A 19,297-nucleotide genomic window follows, 5' to 3' on the forward strand; every position below is an offset into this window, starting at 1 on the left:
TTCCTTATAGCTTTTAAGATAGCTCAAGAGCAATACTGATTACCTCGTAGAAAAAGTTAACCCTATTTAATATCCAAAGAAAAGGGAGAACTGAGTGTAAAAAGATGACATTTTGTGAAATTATGTTTGGTGCACGTTTGAACAGGGGTAGAAGCTGGCATGAGATAGGTGAAGTCACACTTTGAAATTGCTTTACATTTAAGTTAGATTAAACTATATCTAATATTTTTATTGAGTGAAATGATCACTCAACACTGAAGGAGCTAATGTCTATTTAAAGGGGCATTATACACCAACATTATTATAGGCTATTAAAATAAAGCATTAGGTGTAGATAAAAATTGCAATTAACATGCATTACCTATTTTGCAGCTAACTCTCCTAAAAATGGGATAAACCATGCAAGGTGGTTCACTGAATATGTATACCTACGTACTATACTCTAATCAGTGAGCTATTGTTTTTTCCTCCCTAACTGCCTAGTTTAGCTCCCTGTGTGTAGAAGCTAATTTGCCTAAAATCAGACAGCTATGCCTTCTCTGCTGCACCGGTGATTACACACAGGGAGCTAAGCTTCTCACACACTTCTCAGTGAAATATGATCCTTTACAAATAAAACAGTTTCTCAGCAGACCTCATATAACTTAGTGCAGCTTTAGTGAGCCAGACATGTCAGCTAGTGACTTCCTAGCTGTAGGCAGTTAGGGAGTGAGGAGAAAACAATACCTCAGTGATTAAAAGTATAGTACTTAAAGGGACATTATACACTCATTTTTTCTTTGCATAAATGTTTTGTAGATCTATTTATATAGCCCATAAAGTTTTTTTTTTAAAATGTATAGTTTTGTTTATTTTTAAATAACATTGCTCTGATTTTCAGACTCCTAACCAAGCCCCGAAGTTTTATGAGAATACCGTCGGCTACCTTCTCCAGCTTGCTCCTGTTTGTGTAAAGGGTCTTTTCATATGCAAAAGAAGGGGGAGGGGGGAGTGTCTTATTTCCCACTTGCAGTGGGCTTTCCAGCTAACTTTTCAACAGAGCTAAACTGAGAGCTTCTAAGTAAGTTTTTAAACAGTTTTATACTGGATTTTTATATCCGTATCTGTGCATCTTATTCTTTATAGTAGTGTCTATTACATGCAGTTATATGAAAATGAGTGTATACTGTCCCTTTAAGTATACATATTCAGTGAAACGCGCTGCGTGGGGTTATCCCATTTTTAGGAGTGTTAGCTACAAAATAGGTAATGTGTGGTGTCAATTGCAAATAGTATCTACACCTTATGCTTTATTTAAATAGTCTATAATATTTTTGGTGTATAATGCCCCTTTAAGTTCTTATTTATAAAGGACTTTAAGGGAAAATGAACACAGAGATTAGGTTGTGTGCGTTAACTGTCTGCATTCTAACTGCTGTCACTAAGTATTGAGTCTTAGGATGTGCTTTGGTAAAATGTCTGTGGGCCATAACATTTGAATGTACTGCTAACTGATCTATCCACTTTTCGGTAAGGATTATTTAAAGAACCTAGTTCTGTCAAAATAATTATCTCTGTGTGATACATTCAACAAGCTGGATTTTTTTTTTATATCCCTAGTGCTGGGTAGGTCATTGGCACGCACTGACTAAGAAAAAAACTTACCAGTACTAGCTAAAAATAAACAGTCTTTAACTTCTTGATGTTCTTCATCTACAGGGAGCTGAATCATCTTAGGAGTGACCCAATGCAGAGACCTAAAGAACAAACAAAACAAAAATATGGTTTGTAGATCTATAAGGCTCTTTTTTAACAAAAAAAACACAAAACAATAAAAACAGGATAACATTTATTGTGCTTAAGTAATACCTGGTAGAAAAATAATAAGGCCATACACATTATTTGGAAACAATTTGAAATGGGAGTCATACCTTCAAAAAGGGAAGAGTAAATTTCCACTTTCTAGTAGGTACTAGAATTGTTTCAAGGCAAAATCATCAAATTATATTTTGCATCCTTATCACACTTTAGGAAGAGATACAGCCTGATTTAGAGACTCTTTCCCTTGATGTATGTGAGCTTGGCGTTGAGAAATACAAATTTAATAAATAAATAAATATAAATATATATATATATATACACACATACACACACAAATATACACACACACTTATCCATATGGGACTGCAATCTCTTGTCCTCTGTCAGAGCTGGTGTCTGTAGATATCAATAGATTCACATGACTTAGCTCTCTATTTCCAAACATTTATTATATCTTAAAGGTGTGGAGAGAAATATCTCTTCTCTCTCTCTGTATAGTAAAACTTGGGTCCCGCCGACAATATTTGGAGTATAGCTACACAAATTATTTTTAATTTCAGTGAGCGCACTGTCTGCACCATATAGGGCCACTTTAAATAACGCCACTTTTCTTTGAAAATCTCGACAGACTGACGGACTGCGATGCCAGTTAGGCAGTTTCTCGTCAGTCTGTCATTGTTTTGAACATCAGGGCCTAAGTGAGGGTGAAGATGTACACTTGCTGTTCAGATTATGAAAAGGCAGGAAAAACAACAACTCTTGTGCTGTTACACTTACCTATGCTTCTAGCCTCACAGAACAATCTGCTTAAACTGATGGTAAACTCTCCCCTTTTTAAAATCAGATCCAGAATGTTGGTGATATTTTAGATGGAGTTTCATTCATCAGTTGTAACGAAGATGTACTATAACTTACTTATATATATATATATATATATATATATATGATATGCAAATATCCCGCATTCCATCGTCCACTTCCAAAGTCATTTTTTCTGTGAGCCAACGGGTTTGAATTGTTCTTCAATCAGCGGTCTCCCCATTTGGCACTTTGGTTGTAGCTAGAGTTCTGATTGGACAACAAATCAAACCTTTATCTCACGGAAAAAAATGACTTTTCAAATGGGTGATGGAGCACGGGGTATTTGAAAATCATATCTATATTAAAAAGCCAGTTATAGAACATCTTAATTACATCTGATGAATTTAACTCCATATAAAATATAACTAACATTCTGGATCTGATTTTAAAAAGGGGAGAGTTTACCATCACTTTTATTTGTTCCTATTTTTTACAAAAAAGGAGGCACTATCTGCAAATTAATTTCACTCACCTGATCCGCTTTTGAAGGAACAAGTCCTTTTGTTCATCTTGTGAGCCGTCTGGGCAGAACACAGACCTATACAACCGTGTCATGACTAGCTTCTCAATGTTATCAAGCAGCCGATCCCTTTCCTCAGCCATATCATCTGGCATCAAGAAAAAGGTTGTGATATTTATTTACTGCTGAAAAATTAAACATCTGGTATGAAATAAAAAAAAAATCTGTTGGATGTTTTCTTAAAGATAGCTGAATCTTGTGATTTAAATCAGAACTATCAGGCCAACATCTAGCATTCCAAACAGAGGGGGTGTCTGTATGAATAGGTGATGTTGTAGAATAAATTTGGGTAAGTACACTGGCACTGTTTTTGAAGAGCATATAAATTGTTATACTAGAAGAGGTAGAACAATGAAATAAGTTAGCACTTTCATAACTATTTTTTTTAATTATTTTAGGTTGAATATAAGCTTTAAATCTTTGCTAGATGGTAGCTCATGTCCACACCATTCCACTACCTGAAAAGTTGTCTGCAATCTTGTGGTAGAACATCTGGACTTGCTCTCCTTTATTGTCCAAGGTTAGATTCTATAAGATATTTACAGCATTTTGTTACAACAGGATCAAGCTGTGCAGTGACTTACTTGCCTATTTTAACATTCACAACAGGACTTCCCCAGTGAAAACAAAATATTCCCTTTCTAACCCTGAATATGGTTCTATTTTAAAAGTTCTTACCTCTGAATCCTGCAGACTCTGAATGAAATTAGTGCAGACTGACAGCAGCTGTTGAGAGTCAGGCCGATGAACAATTTTGAGGAAATCGGAAAAGTCTCCTTGGGCAAGGGAATGGAGGCACCTGAGGGGGATGTGAAATGCAGAGTCTGTGGTGTAAACAAGAAACAGCTTGTAAGCAGTAGTTAAACCTCCTACCCACATTTAACAGCTTTACCTTCAAGTTTGACAAAGAACAAAAGACACAACTCTTTATTTTTCATATTCATGGCAACTGAAGTACCAGAATCCAGTTAATACATAAATTCTCCAGTATGCTTTATAATAACTGACTCTTCTTAACTCTCTCTCTAATATTCTTATGACAACACTTTATTACTACAGTGATTTTTTGTCTTCATTCTGTTTCCAGGAAAGGATAAAAAGAGTGGCCATTAAGATTTGTTGTACTATTTGGTCTATGTTCTCAGCAATTAATACGCACCTTTTAAAGTTTAGGGTTGATACTACAAGGGTTAGGGCTTCATTTTAGGCTTGGTCCCCACCCTTGCACACATTCACTATTAAACCCCTGCAAGGTAGTGATGCATTCAACCTCCTCCTTTTATCACATGGCTGTTGCTTATCCTGCCATGTTTCTCTCACTGGTAAGCTTCTTTTCTGTAGTTTAAGTATGGTTAAGGTTGTAATCAAAATACTTCACCAACCTTTTTATGTTTAATAAATCTAGGAATAATATCCTTAAAGTGACACTAAAGTCGAAATAAAACTTGCATGATTCAGATAGGAGTTGATACTTTCTGGTTTACTTTAATTATCAGATTGTACACAGTCTTTTAAATGCATGCTTTCTGAGGCACCAGCTCCTATTAAGCATGTGTAAGAGTTCACAGTGTATACAAGTCTGATTGGCTGATGGTACAGGGAGATGGCAAATAGTGAAATTTTTCAGAAAAATAAAAACAAAAACTACTGGGGGATTTTTGTTTTTTCAAATTTCTCTTTATTAAGAATCCAAGTATGTTACATTTCATCAAAACAGTGTTACAATCTACATTGCGAGTAAAGTTGTTAACAAAAATTATCGTTTAACAAGAATTCTTAGTTTTACATTTTGTGCATACACAAACATTAACAGTTGTCCTCTGTTATTTTATTATTATTCTTTATTTATAAATCGCCAACAGATTCCGCAGCGCTGCCCATGGGTACAAGGATAACAGTACAATTTTTGTGGAACAGTTCTTATACCCTTATAGTGTGATTGTTAGTATTTTGTATAGAAGGGGTTTGTGTTTCCGGTATGCTCTTCTCTTATTGTCTTTCTTTTATGTTTCATTCTGGTGTAGGGGAATCTAGTGGGGTTAAATACACTAAGTATGTTCTAAATATTTTGGGGAGTGTTGTTGGTGAGGTCTTTTAAGTGCTCTGTAGTTCAATAAAGGGTTCCCTGTTGACAGTTTTGTAGGAGCTATATTCTTCAAGCTATTAGGTTTGTTACTTTGTGTCTCCACATCTCTTGATTTGAGACTCCTAAATTATAGTTTTAAGCTATGAGGACTTTTGTACTATTTGTCATTTTTAAGAGAGGCTTATGGTGTTTATGAGGGAGTTTAATGGATTTGTTGAGTAGCCATATCGCGGGATCTAGGGAAAGTTTTGTCTGGAGAGTATCTCCAATTTCTTTAACTATATCGCTCCAGAATTTGTTGATCTGAGAACACCACCACATATGACCCATACCGCTACCTATGTGCCCGCATCTCCAGCACCTATTACTAGTTCTAGGAAACAGTTTGTGAAACCTCTTATGTTATGTAGTATTTTAAAATTTATCTCTAGTATTGAAGAAGAGCATGAGGCTGATTTTGAATTGATAAATATATTTACTGCAGTTTGGGGGGGTTATCACTATCCCCAGTTCCCTTTCCCATGCCTTAACCGAGTGTGGTAGGTTACCAGGTGGAGGGTGAGTATATAATTTGTGTATGTGAGAGCGTGTGTTTTACAGGCAGGTTTGATACATATAGTTTCTCCAGGTTAGTTAGCAAGCGGGTCATGTTGAGTGTTTGTTTATGTGTGGTTATATAGTGATGTATTCTCCTGTCAAAAACTACTGTTTATTTAAAAATCAGAGTAATTGCTATTGTAGTGTCTCTTTATTATGCTTTTATTGATAATGCAATTCTGCTGTTTTTAATGGTCTGTTAAGTCCCTTCTATTAGAATACCTTAATGACAGCAAAAATGTGTAGTGGCAAAGAACTAGATTTAGGTATGGTTGCAGTGGGTACACGCTATCTGCTGTTCTTCCCTCCAGATGGCTCTTTTGAATTGTAGCCACCTTGTTTGCTCACCCACAAGAAGTCCCCAGAATGTGGACTACACACATTCTTATTCTTGCTTTTTCACAGGGACCACAAAAACTAGTACAGAGAGCCACAGGTAGCCCATGGGTCATCAGTTCACCATCCCTGCTTTAGAAAACAATTACAAATACTTTGCATTAATAGCATCATAAACAGCAAATTCATCTATAACATCTGCTTCAGTTTCAAATCATTCTGTCAAATCTGAACTTCTAAACTCTGATTTATTTAATATAATTAACATTGTACTCATGTGATAAAGGTTCATCAATATCAAGCATTTCAAATTCCCAACTATATGGAAAAATGGGTTTATCTACCATATCCCTATCAAACTATTGCAAGGGTTGTGCAATATTTCCTCCATAAATACAGCCAATACCTATAGTGCAGAGATTTGTATCCTTCCAAGAAAGTTTATTTTAGAAAGCACAGTGATTATGTGATACGTTTGGACTCAGGGCTTCAAAAGTGTTGAAAAAGAAAATTAGAAATTAACAAACAAATAAGTCATTTCTATATCTTGGCCCATACACTGGGTAATACTTACCAGTGAGACCCCATCTCCAGAGGGGCGTGGACATAATTATCCACTCCCCTCATTTACCATAAAAGGCTGTAGTAGGACACCACCCCTTCCTCCTCCTAGATATGTCCAGCCAATAAAAACTAAATTTATGCTTACCTGATAAATTTATTTATTTCCGGATATGGTGAATCCACGACTTGAGTAATTACTGTTGGGAATATCACTCCTGGCCAACAGGAGGAGGCAAAGAGCACCACATTTAAACTGCTAAGTATCACTCCCTTTCCCACAATCCCCAGTAATTCGACCGAAGGGAAATGGAGAAAAAGGAGTAACACAAGGTGTAGAGGTGTCTGAGGTTATAGTCAAAAGAACCGTCTTAAAATAAAGTGTGGGGCCGTGGACTCACTATATTCGGAAATAAATACATTTATCAGGTAAGCATAAATTTTGTTTTTCTTTCCTAAGATATGGTGAGTCCACGGCTTGAGTAATTACTGTTGGGAACCAATACCCAAGCTAGAGGACACGGATAAATAGGGAGGGACAAGACAGGCAGTCCTAAACAGAAGGCACCACCGCTTGAAGAACCTTTCTCCCAAAAGAAGCCTCAGCCGAGGCAAAAGTATCAAATTTGGAAAAAGCATGTAAAGAAAACCAAGTTGCAGCCTTGCAAATTTGTTCCACAGGAGCTTCACTTTTGAAACCCCAAGAAGAGGAAACAGCTCTTGTGGAAAGAACCGTAATTTTCTCAGGAGGCTGCTGTCCAGCAGTCTAATAAACCAAACTAATTATAATTCGTAACCAAAAAAAATAAAAATTCTACATCTGTAAGTAGAATTTAAGAGCACGTACAACATCCAAATTGTGTAACAAATGTTCTTTGAAAGAAGGAGGATTAGGACACAGAGAGGGAACCACAATTTCCTGATTGATATTTCTATTAGAAACAGACTTAGGAAGGAAACCTAACTTAGTACGAAGAATCGCCTTATCGGCATGAAAAATAAGATAAGGGGAATCACACTGCAGAGCCAATAGTTCGAGACTCTTCGAGCAGAAGAGATAGCAACAAAACCTTCCAAGATAATAGCTTAATGTCTTATGGAATGCAACAGCTCAAACGGAGCCAGCTGTAAAACTTTAAGAACTAGGTTAAGGCTCCAAGGAGGAGCAACAGACATGAAGACAGGCCTGATTTTGACCAAGTCCTGACAAAAAGATTGCACATCTGGCACATCCACCAAACGTTTATGTAGTAAAACAGATAAAGCAGAAATCTGACCTTTCTTTGTACTGACAGACAACCCCTTCTCCAGGCCTTCCTGAAGAAAAGATAAAATTCTAGGAATTCTAATTCTACTCCAAGAGTAGCCCTTGGATTCACACCAATAAAGATATTTATGCCATATCTTATGGTAAATCTTTCTAGTAACAGGCTTGCAAGCCTGAATCATGATCTCAATGACCGACTCAGAAAAACCACGCAGTCAGCTTCAGAGAAACGAGATTTGAATGAAGAAAAGGGACCCTGAATACGGAGGGCCTTCCTCAGAGGTAGTCTCCAAGGTGGGAGATATGACATCTCAACTAGGTCTGCAAATCAGATCCTTCGATGCCACGCAAGGGCTATTAGAATCACCGATGCCCTCTCCTGTTTGATACAAGCAATGACTTGTGGAAGAAGAGGAAACGGAAAAAACAGGTATGCCAACCTGAAAACCCAAGGAACCGTCAAAGCATCTATCAGAACGGCCTGCGGATCTATTGACCTTGAACCTTACCTTAGAAGCTTGGCGTTCTGATGGGATGCACTCCCCATTTGATGACTAATCTGGAAAACACCTCCGGATGGAGTTCCCACTCCCCGGGATGAAAAGACTGTCTGCTCAGAAAATCTGCTTCCCAGTTGTCTACTCCTGGAATGTGGATGACAGATAGACAGCAACTGAGGGTCTCTGCCCACTGAAGAATCCGAGTAACCTCCTTCATTGCTAAGGAACTCAGAGTTCCTTCCTGGTGATTGATGTTAGCCACACAGGTTATGTTGTCTGACTGGAACCTGATAAACTGGGCTGAGGACAACTGAGGCCAAGCCAATAGAGCATTGTAAATCACCCTCAACTCCAAGATGTTGATGGGAAGAGCAGACTCCTGAGTCCAAAGGCCCTGAGCATTTAACAAGTTCCTGACTGCTCCCCAGCCCAGCAGGCTGGCGTCCATGGTCATGATCAACCAGGAAGGTCTCCGAAAGCATGTGCACGGTGAATCCACCACAGGAGAGAATCCCGTGACGACTAATCCAACTCTATTCTCTGAGATAGATCCGCATGGTTACCATTCCATTGTCTGAGCATGCAACAACTGGAGAAATCTCAAATGGAGTCAAGTGAAAGGAATGATGTCCATGGAAGCCACCATCAGATCAATTACCTCCATACATTGAGCCACTGAAGGGTGAGCAGTAACCTGAAGAGAGGCAAGAGGAAATGATTGTTTTTTCTGACCTCTGTCAGAAAAATCTTCATCAATAGAGAATCTATTATGGTCCCTAAGAACACTACTCTTGTAGCAGGGGAAAGGAAGCTTTTTTTTTCCAGATTCACATTCCATGTGTGAGATTTTGGTTGTTGAAAAGATGGCGCCTGAACCAATATGTCGTCCAGGTAAGGTGCCACAGCAATTCCATGAGAACGGATCACTGCCAAAAGAGCCCCCAGAACCTTTAAAAAAGGAAGGGCCACAAACTGGAAGGGCCAAATGGAAGAGCCACAAACTGGAAATGTTTGTCCAGAAAGGCAAATCTCAGAAATCTGTGATGGTCCCTGTGAATAGAAACATGAAGATACACTTCCTTTAGGTCTATGGTTGTCATGAATGGACCCTCTTGTACTAAAGGAAGAATGGAGTGTATAGTCTCCATCTTGGAGGATGGAACTTTGAGAAACTTGTTTAGACACTTCAAGTCTAGAATTGGACGGAAAGTTCCCTCTTTTTTGGGAACCACAAATAGGTTGGAGTAGAACCCGAGACCCTGTTCCTGCACTGGAACTTTCACTCCCAGGGAGGAAAGATGTTGTATACATTTCAAGAACGACTCTCTCTTTATCTGATCTGCAGATAATCTTGAGAGAAGGAATCTGCCTCTGGGAGGAAAAGTCTTGAATTCCAATCTGTAACCCTGGGATACTATGTCCACAGTCCAGGTATCTGGGACATCTCATATCCAGGCTTGAGACAACTAAGAAAGTCTGCCCACCTGATCTGATCCCGGATCGGGGGCAAACCCTTCATGCCGATTTGGAATCAGCTGCGAGTTTCTTTGATTGTTTCCCCTTGTTCCAAGACTGATTGGGTTTCCAAGAAGACTTGGATAGTTCCTGCTTGGAAGAAGGGGAAGGCTTTGCCTGAAGTTATGAAAGGAATGAAAATTACTCTGATGTCCTTTAGGCCTATTCTTCGTATCTTGAGGTAGAAAAGACCCATTTCCACCCGTAATATCAGAGATAATTTCTGCCAATCCGGGTCCAAACAAGGTTTTGCCCTTGTAAGGAATCGCCAGAAGCTTGACTTTAAAGGAAACGTCCGCAGACCAAGATTTCAACCATAACGCCCTCCAGCTTCTTGTCCATCGGATCCTTAAAAGAGCAGCTATCCTCAATAGGAATAGTGGTTCTCTTAGCCAGAGTGGAAATGGCCCCTTCAACTTTGGGTACAGTATACCAAGGGTCTTTAATGGAGTCCTCGAAAGGAAACATTTTCTTAAAAATGGGAGACTGAGAAAGACACACCCCTGGTTTCTCCCATTCCTGTGAGAATCTACCTAGCATGGTCCGGGCACAGGAAAAACCTCCAAAGTGGAAGGTCCATCAAAGAAACTATTAAGTTTACTAGATTTCTTAGGAGTGACGACAGGGGTATCAGTCATTTAAAGTAGTTAAAACCTTCTTTAACAATACACAAAGGTGTTCAAGCTTAAATCTGAAGGATACCACCTCAGAAGAAAGAATTATACTGTCCAAATCTTTGATTTCACCCTCAGAAAGTCCCAATGCATCTTCCTCATCAGACTTATGAGAAAGGGCAACTTGGGAAGCAGAACTGAGGACAGGCACCTTTCTGAATTTCTAGATTTCCTCTTGCAAATACCGCTGAAGATACCTGGGCAGCAATTTCTGCTTTTAAATAAACAGAGGAACTGCAGGGCACTGCATGTGACGCCATTGAGGCTTGGGACGTAGCAGGGGAAAGATGAGGTATCATTTTAACAGCATCATCCTGAGAGACATTAGGCTCAAACATTTTACCTTTATTTTGCAAGGTTTTTTTTGACACATGAACAAAATTGTAGAGGAGCTGCAATTTGTGCATCTAAACATAATAAGCATGAATTCATGTAAGCAGGCTCTTGCTCCATATCAGACATGTTGTGAAACAGTAAATAAACTTGTACAGATAAGTTTCAAAGACTTTAATATTCAATTAAAATAAGCTAAGGAAAAAATGCACTTAAAATTTTATCCAAAATTAGGATCAATCCACAGCTAAAATTGTGAGAAAAGTTAAGAAAAAAACATTTCAGAAACATTAAATAAACTTCTAAAATACCCCTCAGGCAACCCCACACCTCAATTACTGAGGTGCTTTACCGCTACCAATTAATACCAGATCACCCAGAAATGGAGAACAACAACTTTTTCCTCAGAAACGTTATGAAGTAAAGCCGGTCATGTGACCGCAACTGCCGAGCTAAAATTACTGAGAGGCACTAAAAATAGCTTCCTTGTACACAGAGTACCAAAAAAAAAGGATTTTCAAACCAGACAGTTTAAAATGTTGCATTGTTTATTTTAAAGCAAAGGGGAAATGAATAAGCTGCTGAAATAGAAAATTCAGCCTTATTTTCAGTTTAAACTTGAATAGTTTTATCAAGAAAATGTGTCAGAAAATAAAGCCTAATAAAAAATTGTTACCCTTTCTTTTAAAAAAGTTTAAATGTTAGTATCACACATGCTACAGTGCCTGCTTCATGCCCCAGTGCAACCCATACAACAGGATTATCTATGTCCCAATAAAAAAAGCAGTGTCTTAATTTGTTAAGTGCATGGTCTCCTCAACTGGAAGAAAAATCACTTACCTGCTCTGCTGTCCAGCATGTAGACAGTTACAAGGTATAAGAAAACACAGTTCTTCACAGAGACCTTTGAAAAAGAAAGAACAGAGTAGCCAACTAGTTCTAAACTAGGGCAGCAATTGTTAGAAAAACTCAGTAAGTACCTCTTTACAAGTTCCTACCTGCTTTAAAGCCACCACTACCCGACTGCAAGGAATGACGTTGAATTTGGCTATACCCCAAAACTAGCTTTTAGATGAAATCAAAATTTTTCTTCAGATACCTAAACTTTACCTCCTCCATGCACCAAAGGCAAAGAGAATGACTGGGGGTTGTGGGTAAGGGAGTGATACTTAGCAGTTTATCTGTGGTGCTCTTTGCCTCCTGCTGGCCAGGAGTGATATTCCTAATAGTAATTACTCAAGCCATGGACTTACCATATCTTAGGAAAGAAAAAGTGAACCAAGCAAGGGAGGGAGCCTTATAAATATTACCCAGGGTAAGGGCCAGTAAGAGAATACAAAGCAGATATAAGAAAGGGTGGGAAATAAAATCATAACAAAAAAGGAAATACTGCAAAAAAACTTCTAATTGTATTCTATTACAACAGAAGATAATATTTTATGGCCAAATTTGGCAGCAGCAGACTGACGAACATCTAATTTATAATGAGAGATGAAAGTGTTATAAGAATTCCAAACTGCAGCTTGACAGATTTCTTCAGGAGAAGCATCAGCTTGAAGTGCCCAAGAGGTTGATACAGCCCTAGTGGAATGAGCCTTAATCTCTTCAGGTACCTGTTCCCCTTTTTGTTTATAGGCTCTGCCTAATAGCCTGCACAATCCAGCCAGAAATTGACGATCTTGATTGAGCTTGACCCTGACGAGGGCCCTTAGGAACAACAAACAATCGTGGACGGATATAGGCCAAAGCTTAAAAAAATTGAATTCAACGGATCCCGAGTCCACCTTATCCCAGATATGGCAGAAATTGCAGAAATTTGAATTTTAAGAGTTCTAGCACTAAGACCCTGAAGAAAACCATTGTGTAGAAAATCAATTAGTGTAAATATGGTGTGTAATCATCCATGATGAGAAAATGTCCCATATGTGATAGTATGCCTTAGAAGTAATTCCCTTTCGGGCTTGTATAAGTGTCTGAATAACGGGTGCTGAAACATTTGTTGCAGTCTGTAGATCTCAGGAACCAGGCCACTAGCTTCAATTGTTGTGGATTTGGATGAATTACTGGTTCCTGGTTCAGCATGTCCCAGGAGACTGGGAGATGCCATGGAGGTTGAATCGCCAGTTTGTGTACCAGAGGAAACCAAGGTCTGCGAGGCCAGAAGGAAAGGATAACAATGAATGTTGCTGACTCCAGAAGAATCCTCTTTAATAGTCTCGGAATGAGAGGGATTGGAGTTAACACATAGATGAGATGGTAAAACCATTTGTAAAGAAAGGCATCTACTCCCATGGAAAGAGGAGTTGGGTAACGGATGAAAAACTTTGGAACTTGATGATTCAAGGCAGAGATCATGAGATCTATCCTTTGAAACAGCCACCTGTTTAGTTGCGTTGGAAGAATTTGACTTCTGCTCAAGTAATCTGCCTGAATATTCTCTGATCCTGGAACATGGACTGCAGAGAGGAACTGAATATGGTGTTGGGCCCACTTGAAGATTGGAGACACCTCCTTTAAGGCAGCTAAACTCCTTGTTCCTCCTTGAAATTGTAGATAAGCTGCAGCTGTCCTGTTGTCTGAGGATTTTCACCGCCTTTCCTATTAGTAGTTGCTGAAAGGCACGAAGAGCCAAGAAGACTGCCTTGATCTCCAGCATGTTTGATAGAAGAGACTGCAATTGTTTCTTCCATGTTCCTTGAGCGAATTTGCCTTGGCAATGTGCTCCCCCATCTGGTCTTGCTGGCATCCGTCTGTACAAGGATACAGTCCAGTTTTTGAAGAGGAAGTCACTTTGATAGGTTCTTGATCTTTAACCACCAAAGGAGGGATATTCTCAGACTTGCAGGTATTCTGATGTGCTGGGATAGGCCTTTGCCTCTTTCGAATCTCTATAGAAAGTATCTGAAATGGGCGCATTCTCCACCTTGCCCATCTCACCATGTTAATTACTGGGGACATATGCCCCAGAAGTTTCATCCACTGACATGACGAAAGAGCTGAAAATATTTCAGAAGAAATTTGATGCGAGCATCGGGAAGAGAAACAATCTCCTTTTGAGTGTTGAACTGTGCTCCTAGGAACACTAGTTCCTGACAGTCAGTGTTTTTTCCCTGCTTTGTTTGCCATGTGCTGCTGGCAGCCATTTTACTCACCTCTCTTACTGAATCTGGTACAGAGTGTGTAATGCTGCTAATTTCCTGCATGCCCTCTTATGGCCAGACTGGTGAACATCATCTGTGTGAGACAGGTTGCAGTCTCAGAATTGTGAAGTCATCACTTATTATTTAAAGGGCCTCTGGGGTTCAATATGTTTTGCCCTTGCGTTGTCTCAGACCTGTTTATGAGTTCCTGTGTTCCAGTTCCTGTGGATTACCTCTCTAGTCGGACGTCCCTTCTGGTACCTGATCCCTGGCTTGTTCCTGACTCTGCTGTTCTCCTTGTTCCGGATCGTCTGACTACCAGCTCTGGCTTTGACTCCTGGCTTGTTATTTGACTTGTGGTCTTTTTATTATTTTTTGTTATTAATAAAGGCGTGATTATTTTTGCACTTCTCGTCTCAGTCTGATTCCTGGCACACTGACTGGGTCGAAGCTGGCTCTTCTGGAAATGTATGTTCCAGCCGTGATCATGAAGAAACTTCAGTAGGATGGCTCTGTGAGCATAGGCCTGTTGAGGTGAATTCGCCAGGAGAATATCATCTAGATAATGGATGAAGAATAACCCTCTGATGCAAAGTTCTGCTGGAGCAGTAGAGATTCTTAAGGGAAGAGCTGAAATTTGAAAATGGCGGTCTCCGACCGAAAAATAAACTAACTTTCTGTGCATTTCTGCAATGGGAATTTCGAAGTATGCATCCTTGAGGTCTACTGAAAGCAAATAGGTTCTTGAAAGGATGAGATTGATTACTGAAAGAACAGACTCCATCTTGAAGCTTTGAACTTTCAGAAAAGTAACCGTCCTTTTTTACCAGAAACAGAACCCTTGGTCTTGAGCTTGAATTGATACCTGTTGGATAACACCGTCGTACAAAAGTTTGGTGATAAACTCGTGAATTACTGTACCTTCAGTTTTACAGGATCTCTGGGGAGTGGAGATTTTACCAAGCATGGCAGAGCTTTTTGAACTCCAGATGACACCCCGATAGAAGAATTTCCAAAACCCAATGGTCTGATATAGTGGATACCCAGACCTTCCTGAAATGGTGTAGCCTTCCTCCTAGTGGCCAGTTCTGGGGTGACCCACCGTCATAGTTTTCTAGACTGAAAAATTTTGATACTGACCAGGTTGCCTGTGGGCAAAAGAAAACCCTCTACGGCCTCTGGTAACCTTTGGGAGAAAAGGACTCTTACCTCCAGATCTTTTAGATATCAGTGCTTCTAATTGCTTGCCAAACAACATATTCCCTTCAAAGGGAAGACTCGGCAAATTCATCTTGGAACCTGGGTCTGCCTCCTAATGTCGTAGCCATAGGGCCCTTCTTACAAGATTTGCAGTAGCCATGGATTTAGCGTTAAGTTCCAAAATATTGGCAGAGGCTGATAAGCAGAAGGAAGTAACCATTGTTAAATCTGAAAGAAAAGGAGGTTACATTTTCATTTTCTTGCAAAGCGTTAGACAAGTTAGAAGACCAAACCTCAGTAGCTTTTAGGGTAGAACTAAAAAAAAGAGAAAGCAGAGGATAAAAAAGTCCCCTTGTTGAAAATAAAGTCTCTTTAAAATTTGCTCCATTTTTTTACCCATGACATCTTTAAATCATACTGCATCATCCACAGGATGAATCTTCTTTTTTTTTGAGAGCATAGCGATTGCAGCATCAATTTTAGAAAGGGAAACAAATTAGGTATGCAAAGTCTTTTCCGCAGGAAAATTCTTATATATTTTATTAGGAACAACAGACTGTTTATCTAGCTTTGAAAAGACGTTTAAATATATAGATTTCAAGTTTTCAGAAACAGGAAAGGACTGATCTGGGGTTGAACACACACACACACAAAATATACACACACACACACACCACCACATACACACACACACCACATACCACACACCACATACTCATACACACACCACATCCACACACACACCACATCCACACACACACACCACATACACCCCATATATACACACCCCATATACACACACACACCACATACACCCCATATACACACACACCCCATATACACCATATACACACACACACACACACACACACCATATACACACCCCATATACACACACACCATATATACACCATACCAACACACACACACACCACACCATACACAAACACCATATACACGCCCACACCATATACACACCCACACCATATACACACCCACACCATACACAGACACTTATTAAAGAACAAAAAAAAATCTGTCTAAGTATTTTGGTTGGCTCCTACACTCCTAGAATACATTTGTTAAGCCCTGACTTACCTTTTCTGCAATGTGCTTTTACCCTGTACCGCACTGGAGATCAGGAACTGAGAGAGTGAAAAGAGAGGAACGTAGCAAATATTTCCATTGAGATAGAATGGAACAGTGACACCCGCAGGCAGAAATTAAAAGTGCAGGCAAAAAAATTTTTAACTGCCACTGTTGTTCTTTCTGCAGAGACCCTTCAATTTCTGCGATAAGAACGCAGATCACACAGCGTTCTGCCTTGGAGCCTACTACAACCTTTTATGGTAAATGAGGGGAGTGGATAATTCTGTCCACGCCCCTCTGGAGAGGGAGTCTCACTGGTAAGTATTACCAGGGGAGCCAAGATAAGATAATATATAAAATTATAAAGGAAAATAACTGCTGTCTGTTGAGACCATAAAGATGCCTGGTATCCGAGGGGGCACCTCCATTTAAAAACAGACATACACTTAAAAGTAGAATTGCATAATCAGCAAATGCATAATAATGAGACAAAAGCTCTTAGTCTGAATTTCAAATAAGTAGTAGATTTTTTTCTCAAGTTAGTCCCATTTCCTTCCACTGGCATCATGTGACAGCCATCAACCAATCACAAAATGCATATAGGTATAAATTGTGAATTCTTACATATGCTCAATATGCTAAATAGGAGCTGGGGCTTCAGAAAGTGGACACATAGAAATATTGTGAACATTTTGATAATGGAAGTGAATTGTAAAGTTGTATGAAATTGTGTGCTCTATCTGAATAATTAAAATTTTATTTTGACTTTAGCGTTCCTTTATGTAACTGTGTGAGAACTGCAGCAAATATAGCTTTACAATATAAAGGACTTAGTGATTTTAAAGGAAAAAACTGCTTATTTCGTGGTGACCAGCGATTGCGAATGAAGGCTGCCATCAACCTAAGACACAAACTGCATGACCTCACACACCCTGAATCCTGAAGAAAGATAACAGTGCCCTTGCAAACATTGGGGAGCTAACTATAAAACAATCCACCTGCCCTTAGCCTGTGAAAAAGCCTGTCCAGGCAGCCCACACTGACCCAGCACAGGAAACGTAGCTCTAAAGGGTAGAAGAGTGGGACATAGCCCTGTCTGTCTTGTGATAAGAGGACAAAACTAGGAATCAGAGGAGCCAACTTTTACATTTAAAAAAGGGGGGGGGGCTCAAATTCTGTTATCCCCCAGGTTGTCATCTGGTAATAACTGTGTGAACCAAGATATATATTATTATTTATTTAATTATGTTGTAAATATATAAAATCCCCCTCTCCTTGGTTCATACAATAACTTTAACTTTCCTTAGCTGATAAATATTAATCATTTCTGCTTTGGATTACTTAGTATTTTTTATATCAGCAAATGAGGCAGTTCTCATTCTAGGATAAAAACTAAGTGTTCATAGCACACCAGAAAGCAACAGTGCATTGTTAAAATAACAAATCTGTGACTGAAATGCGGAAGTGATTGTCAAAGTTAACAATAATGCAACGGGGCTACATTTTGTTGTTTCTCATACGATTGGGGTACTTACGTGGATCATCTGATGTATAGTATGTTTTGGATGATTGGCCACAGGGAGAACATTTAGAGTTTGTGCAATTGATCCCCTCTCCGGCTAGATCTGTTCTTTTCTTCAAATTGAATTTACTTTCCTTCTCTTGTTTCAGCGGGACACTTGTGCAATGCCTGAAATGTGGTGCTAAAATTTTGATTCTATATATTTCAACAGACTTCAAATTAACATAAGGAACATGTTAAAACTTATGAAAAGACAAAACCATGTTACAAAATACCCATTAGCATAATTGGTGCACAAATGTGAATGAATACATGCATGTTGAGTACCCTGTGTATAGCCACTTATGTAATAACTTCCCAGAAGTCTTTGGGAATATCCCGCAACATACACACAACCTCTGATTTCTATCAGTGTTCGTTCTATTTCTACCTATTCAAAATTCAGTAGTGGGGGTTTTGCCCCAACTGAATATTTGCACTGTATTGATTATGGACTGTGGCCAACTTCCAGTTGGGTCTCCTTAGCCAAAAGCAAGTGATGGAGACAGTAAAACATGTGTCAATGTGCTCCAGGGGCATTCTCTCTGGATCTGCTCTACCTGTGGGTCACTAGCAGCCACATCTGTTCCAGATTTGTGCATGTTGCACGATTAGCACAAGTTACTACATTTACTGAGTAAAGACAATATAGGCTATGTACCAAAATGATCACCTGCAAATTAGAGGGTGATCTGGCCACTCATTGAAAATAAAGAGCTCCCTTCTATGTAAAGCAGGGTGATTGCCGTTTTATTACAGTGATCACCTGCATTCTAGGGGATAACTCCTCATACTTCTTCTACTTAGCAAGAAAAGGTCAGCTGCTGCAGGAGGTAACATGGCGTCACCTTCTGCCTACAAAAAGGAAAGCAAAGGATAGAATTGTGTTGTCTTTTGTACTGAAGACGTTAATAATGATCTTCATGTTATATATACAATTTCACTTTTTTTGCCTCAGAACTTAAAAGGACAGAAAACCCCAAAATTCTATTTAAAGATTTGGATAGAACATACAATTTTAAAAAAACTTTCTAATGTACTTACGTCATCAAATCTGCTTCATTATCTTGTTATCCTTTGATGAAGGAACAGCATTGCTCCACTGGCAGCTAGATGAACACATCTAGTTAGCCAATCACAAGAGACAAATGTGTACAGGCACCAATCAGCAACTAGATCCCACTAGTGTAGGATGTGTGTATTATTTTTCAACAAGGGATACCAAGAGAAGGAAGCACATTTGAAAATAGAAGTGAA

The 19,297-nt window shown here is 39.1% G+C and overlaps 1 protein-coding gene across 4 annotated transcripts in view; it reads right to left on the reverse strand.

Moving 5' to 3' along the window:
• LOC128649133 (rab5 GDP/GTP exchange factor) overlaps positions 1-19,297 on the reverse strand; it is a 57,071-nt gene that overhangs the window by 30,453 nt on the left and 7,321 nt on the right. For 3 of the 4 annotated variants that reach the window (XM_053702219.1, XM_053702220.1, XM_053702218.1), the window contains 5 exons: positions 18,015-18,169; positions 3,860-4,005; positions 3,640-3,709; positions 3,134-3,269; positions 1,645-1,736 (listed from right to left, as the gene is read on the reverse strand). In XM_053702219.1, the coding sequence (XP_053558194.1) occupies positions 1,645-1,736; positions 3,134-3,269; positions 3,640-3,709; positions 3,860-4,005; positions 18,015-18,169 (599 nt within the window). The remainder of the gene's footprint in view (positions 1-1,644; positions 1,737-3,133; positions 3,270-3,639; positions 3,710-3,859; positions 4,006-18,014; positions 18,170-19,297) is intronic. The other variant, XM_053702221.1, reaches the window with a different exon arrangement.

This window comes from Bombina bombina, chromosome 2 (assembly GCF_027579735.1).
Source record: "Bombina bombina isolate aBomBom1 chromosome 2, aBomBom1.pri, whole genome shotgun sequence".
NCBI classification, from domain to species: domain Eukaryota; kingdom Metazoa; phylum Chordata; class Amphibia; order Anura; family Bombinatoridae; genus Bombina; species Bombina bombina.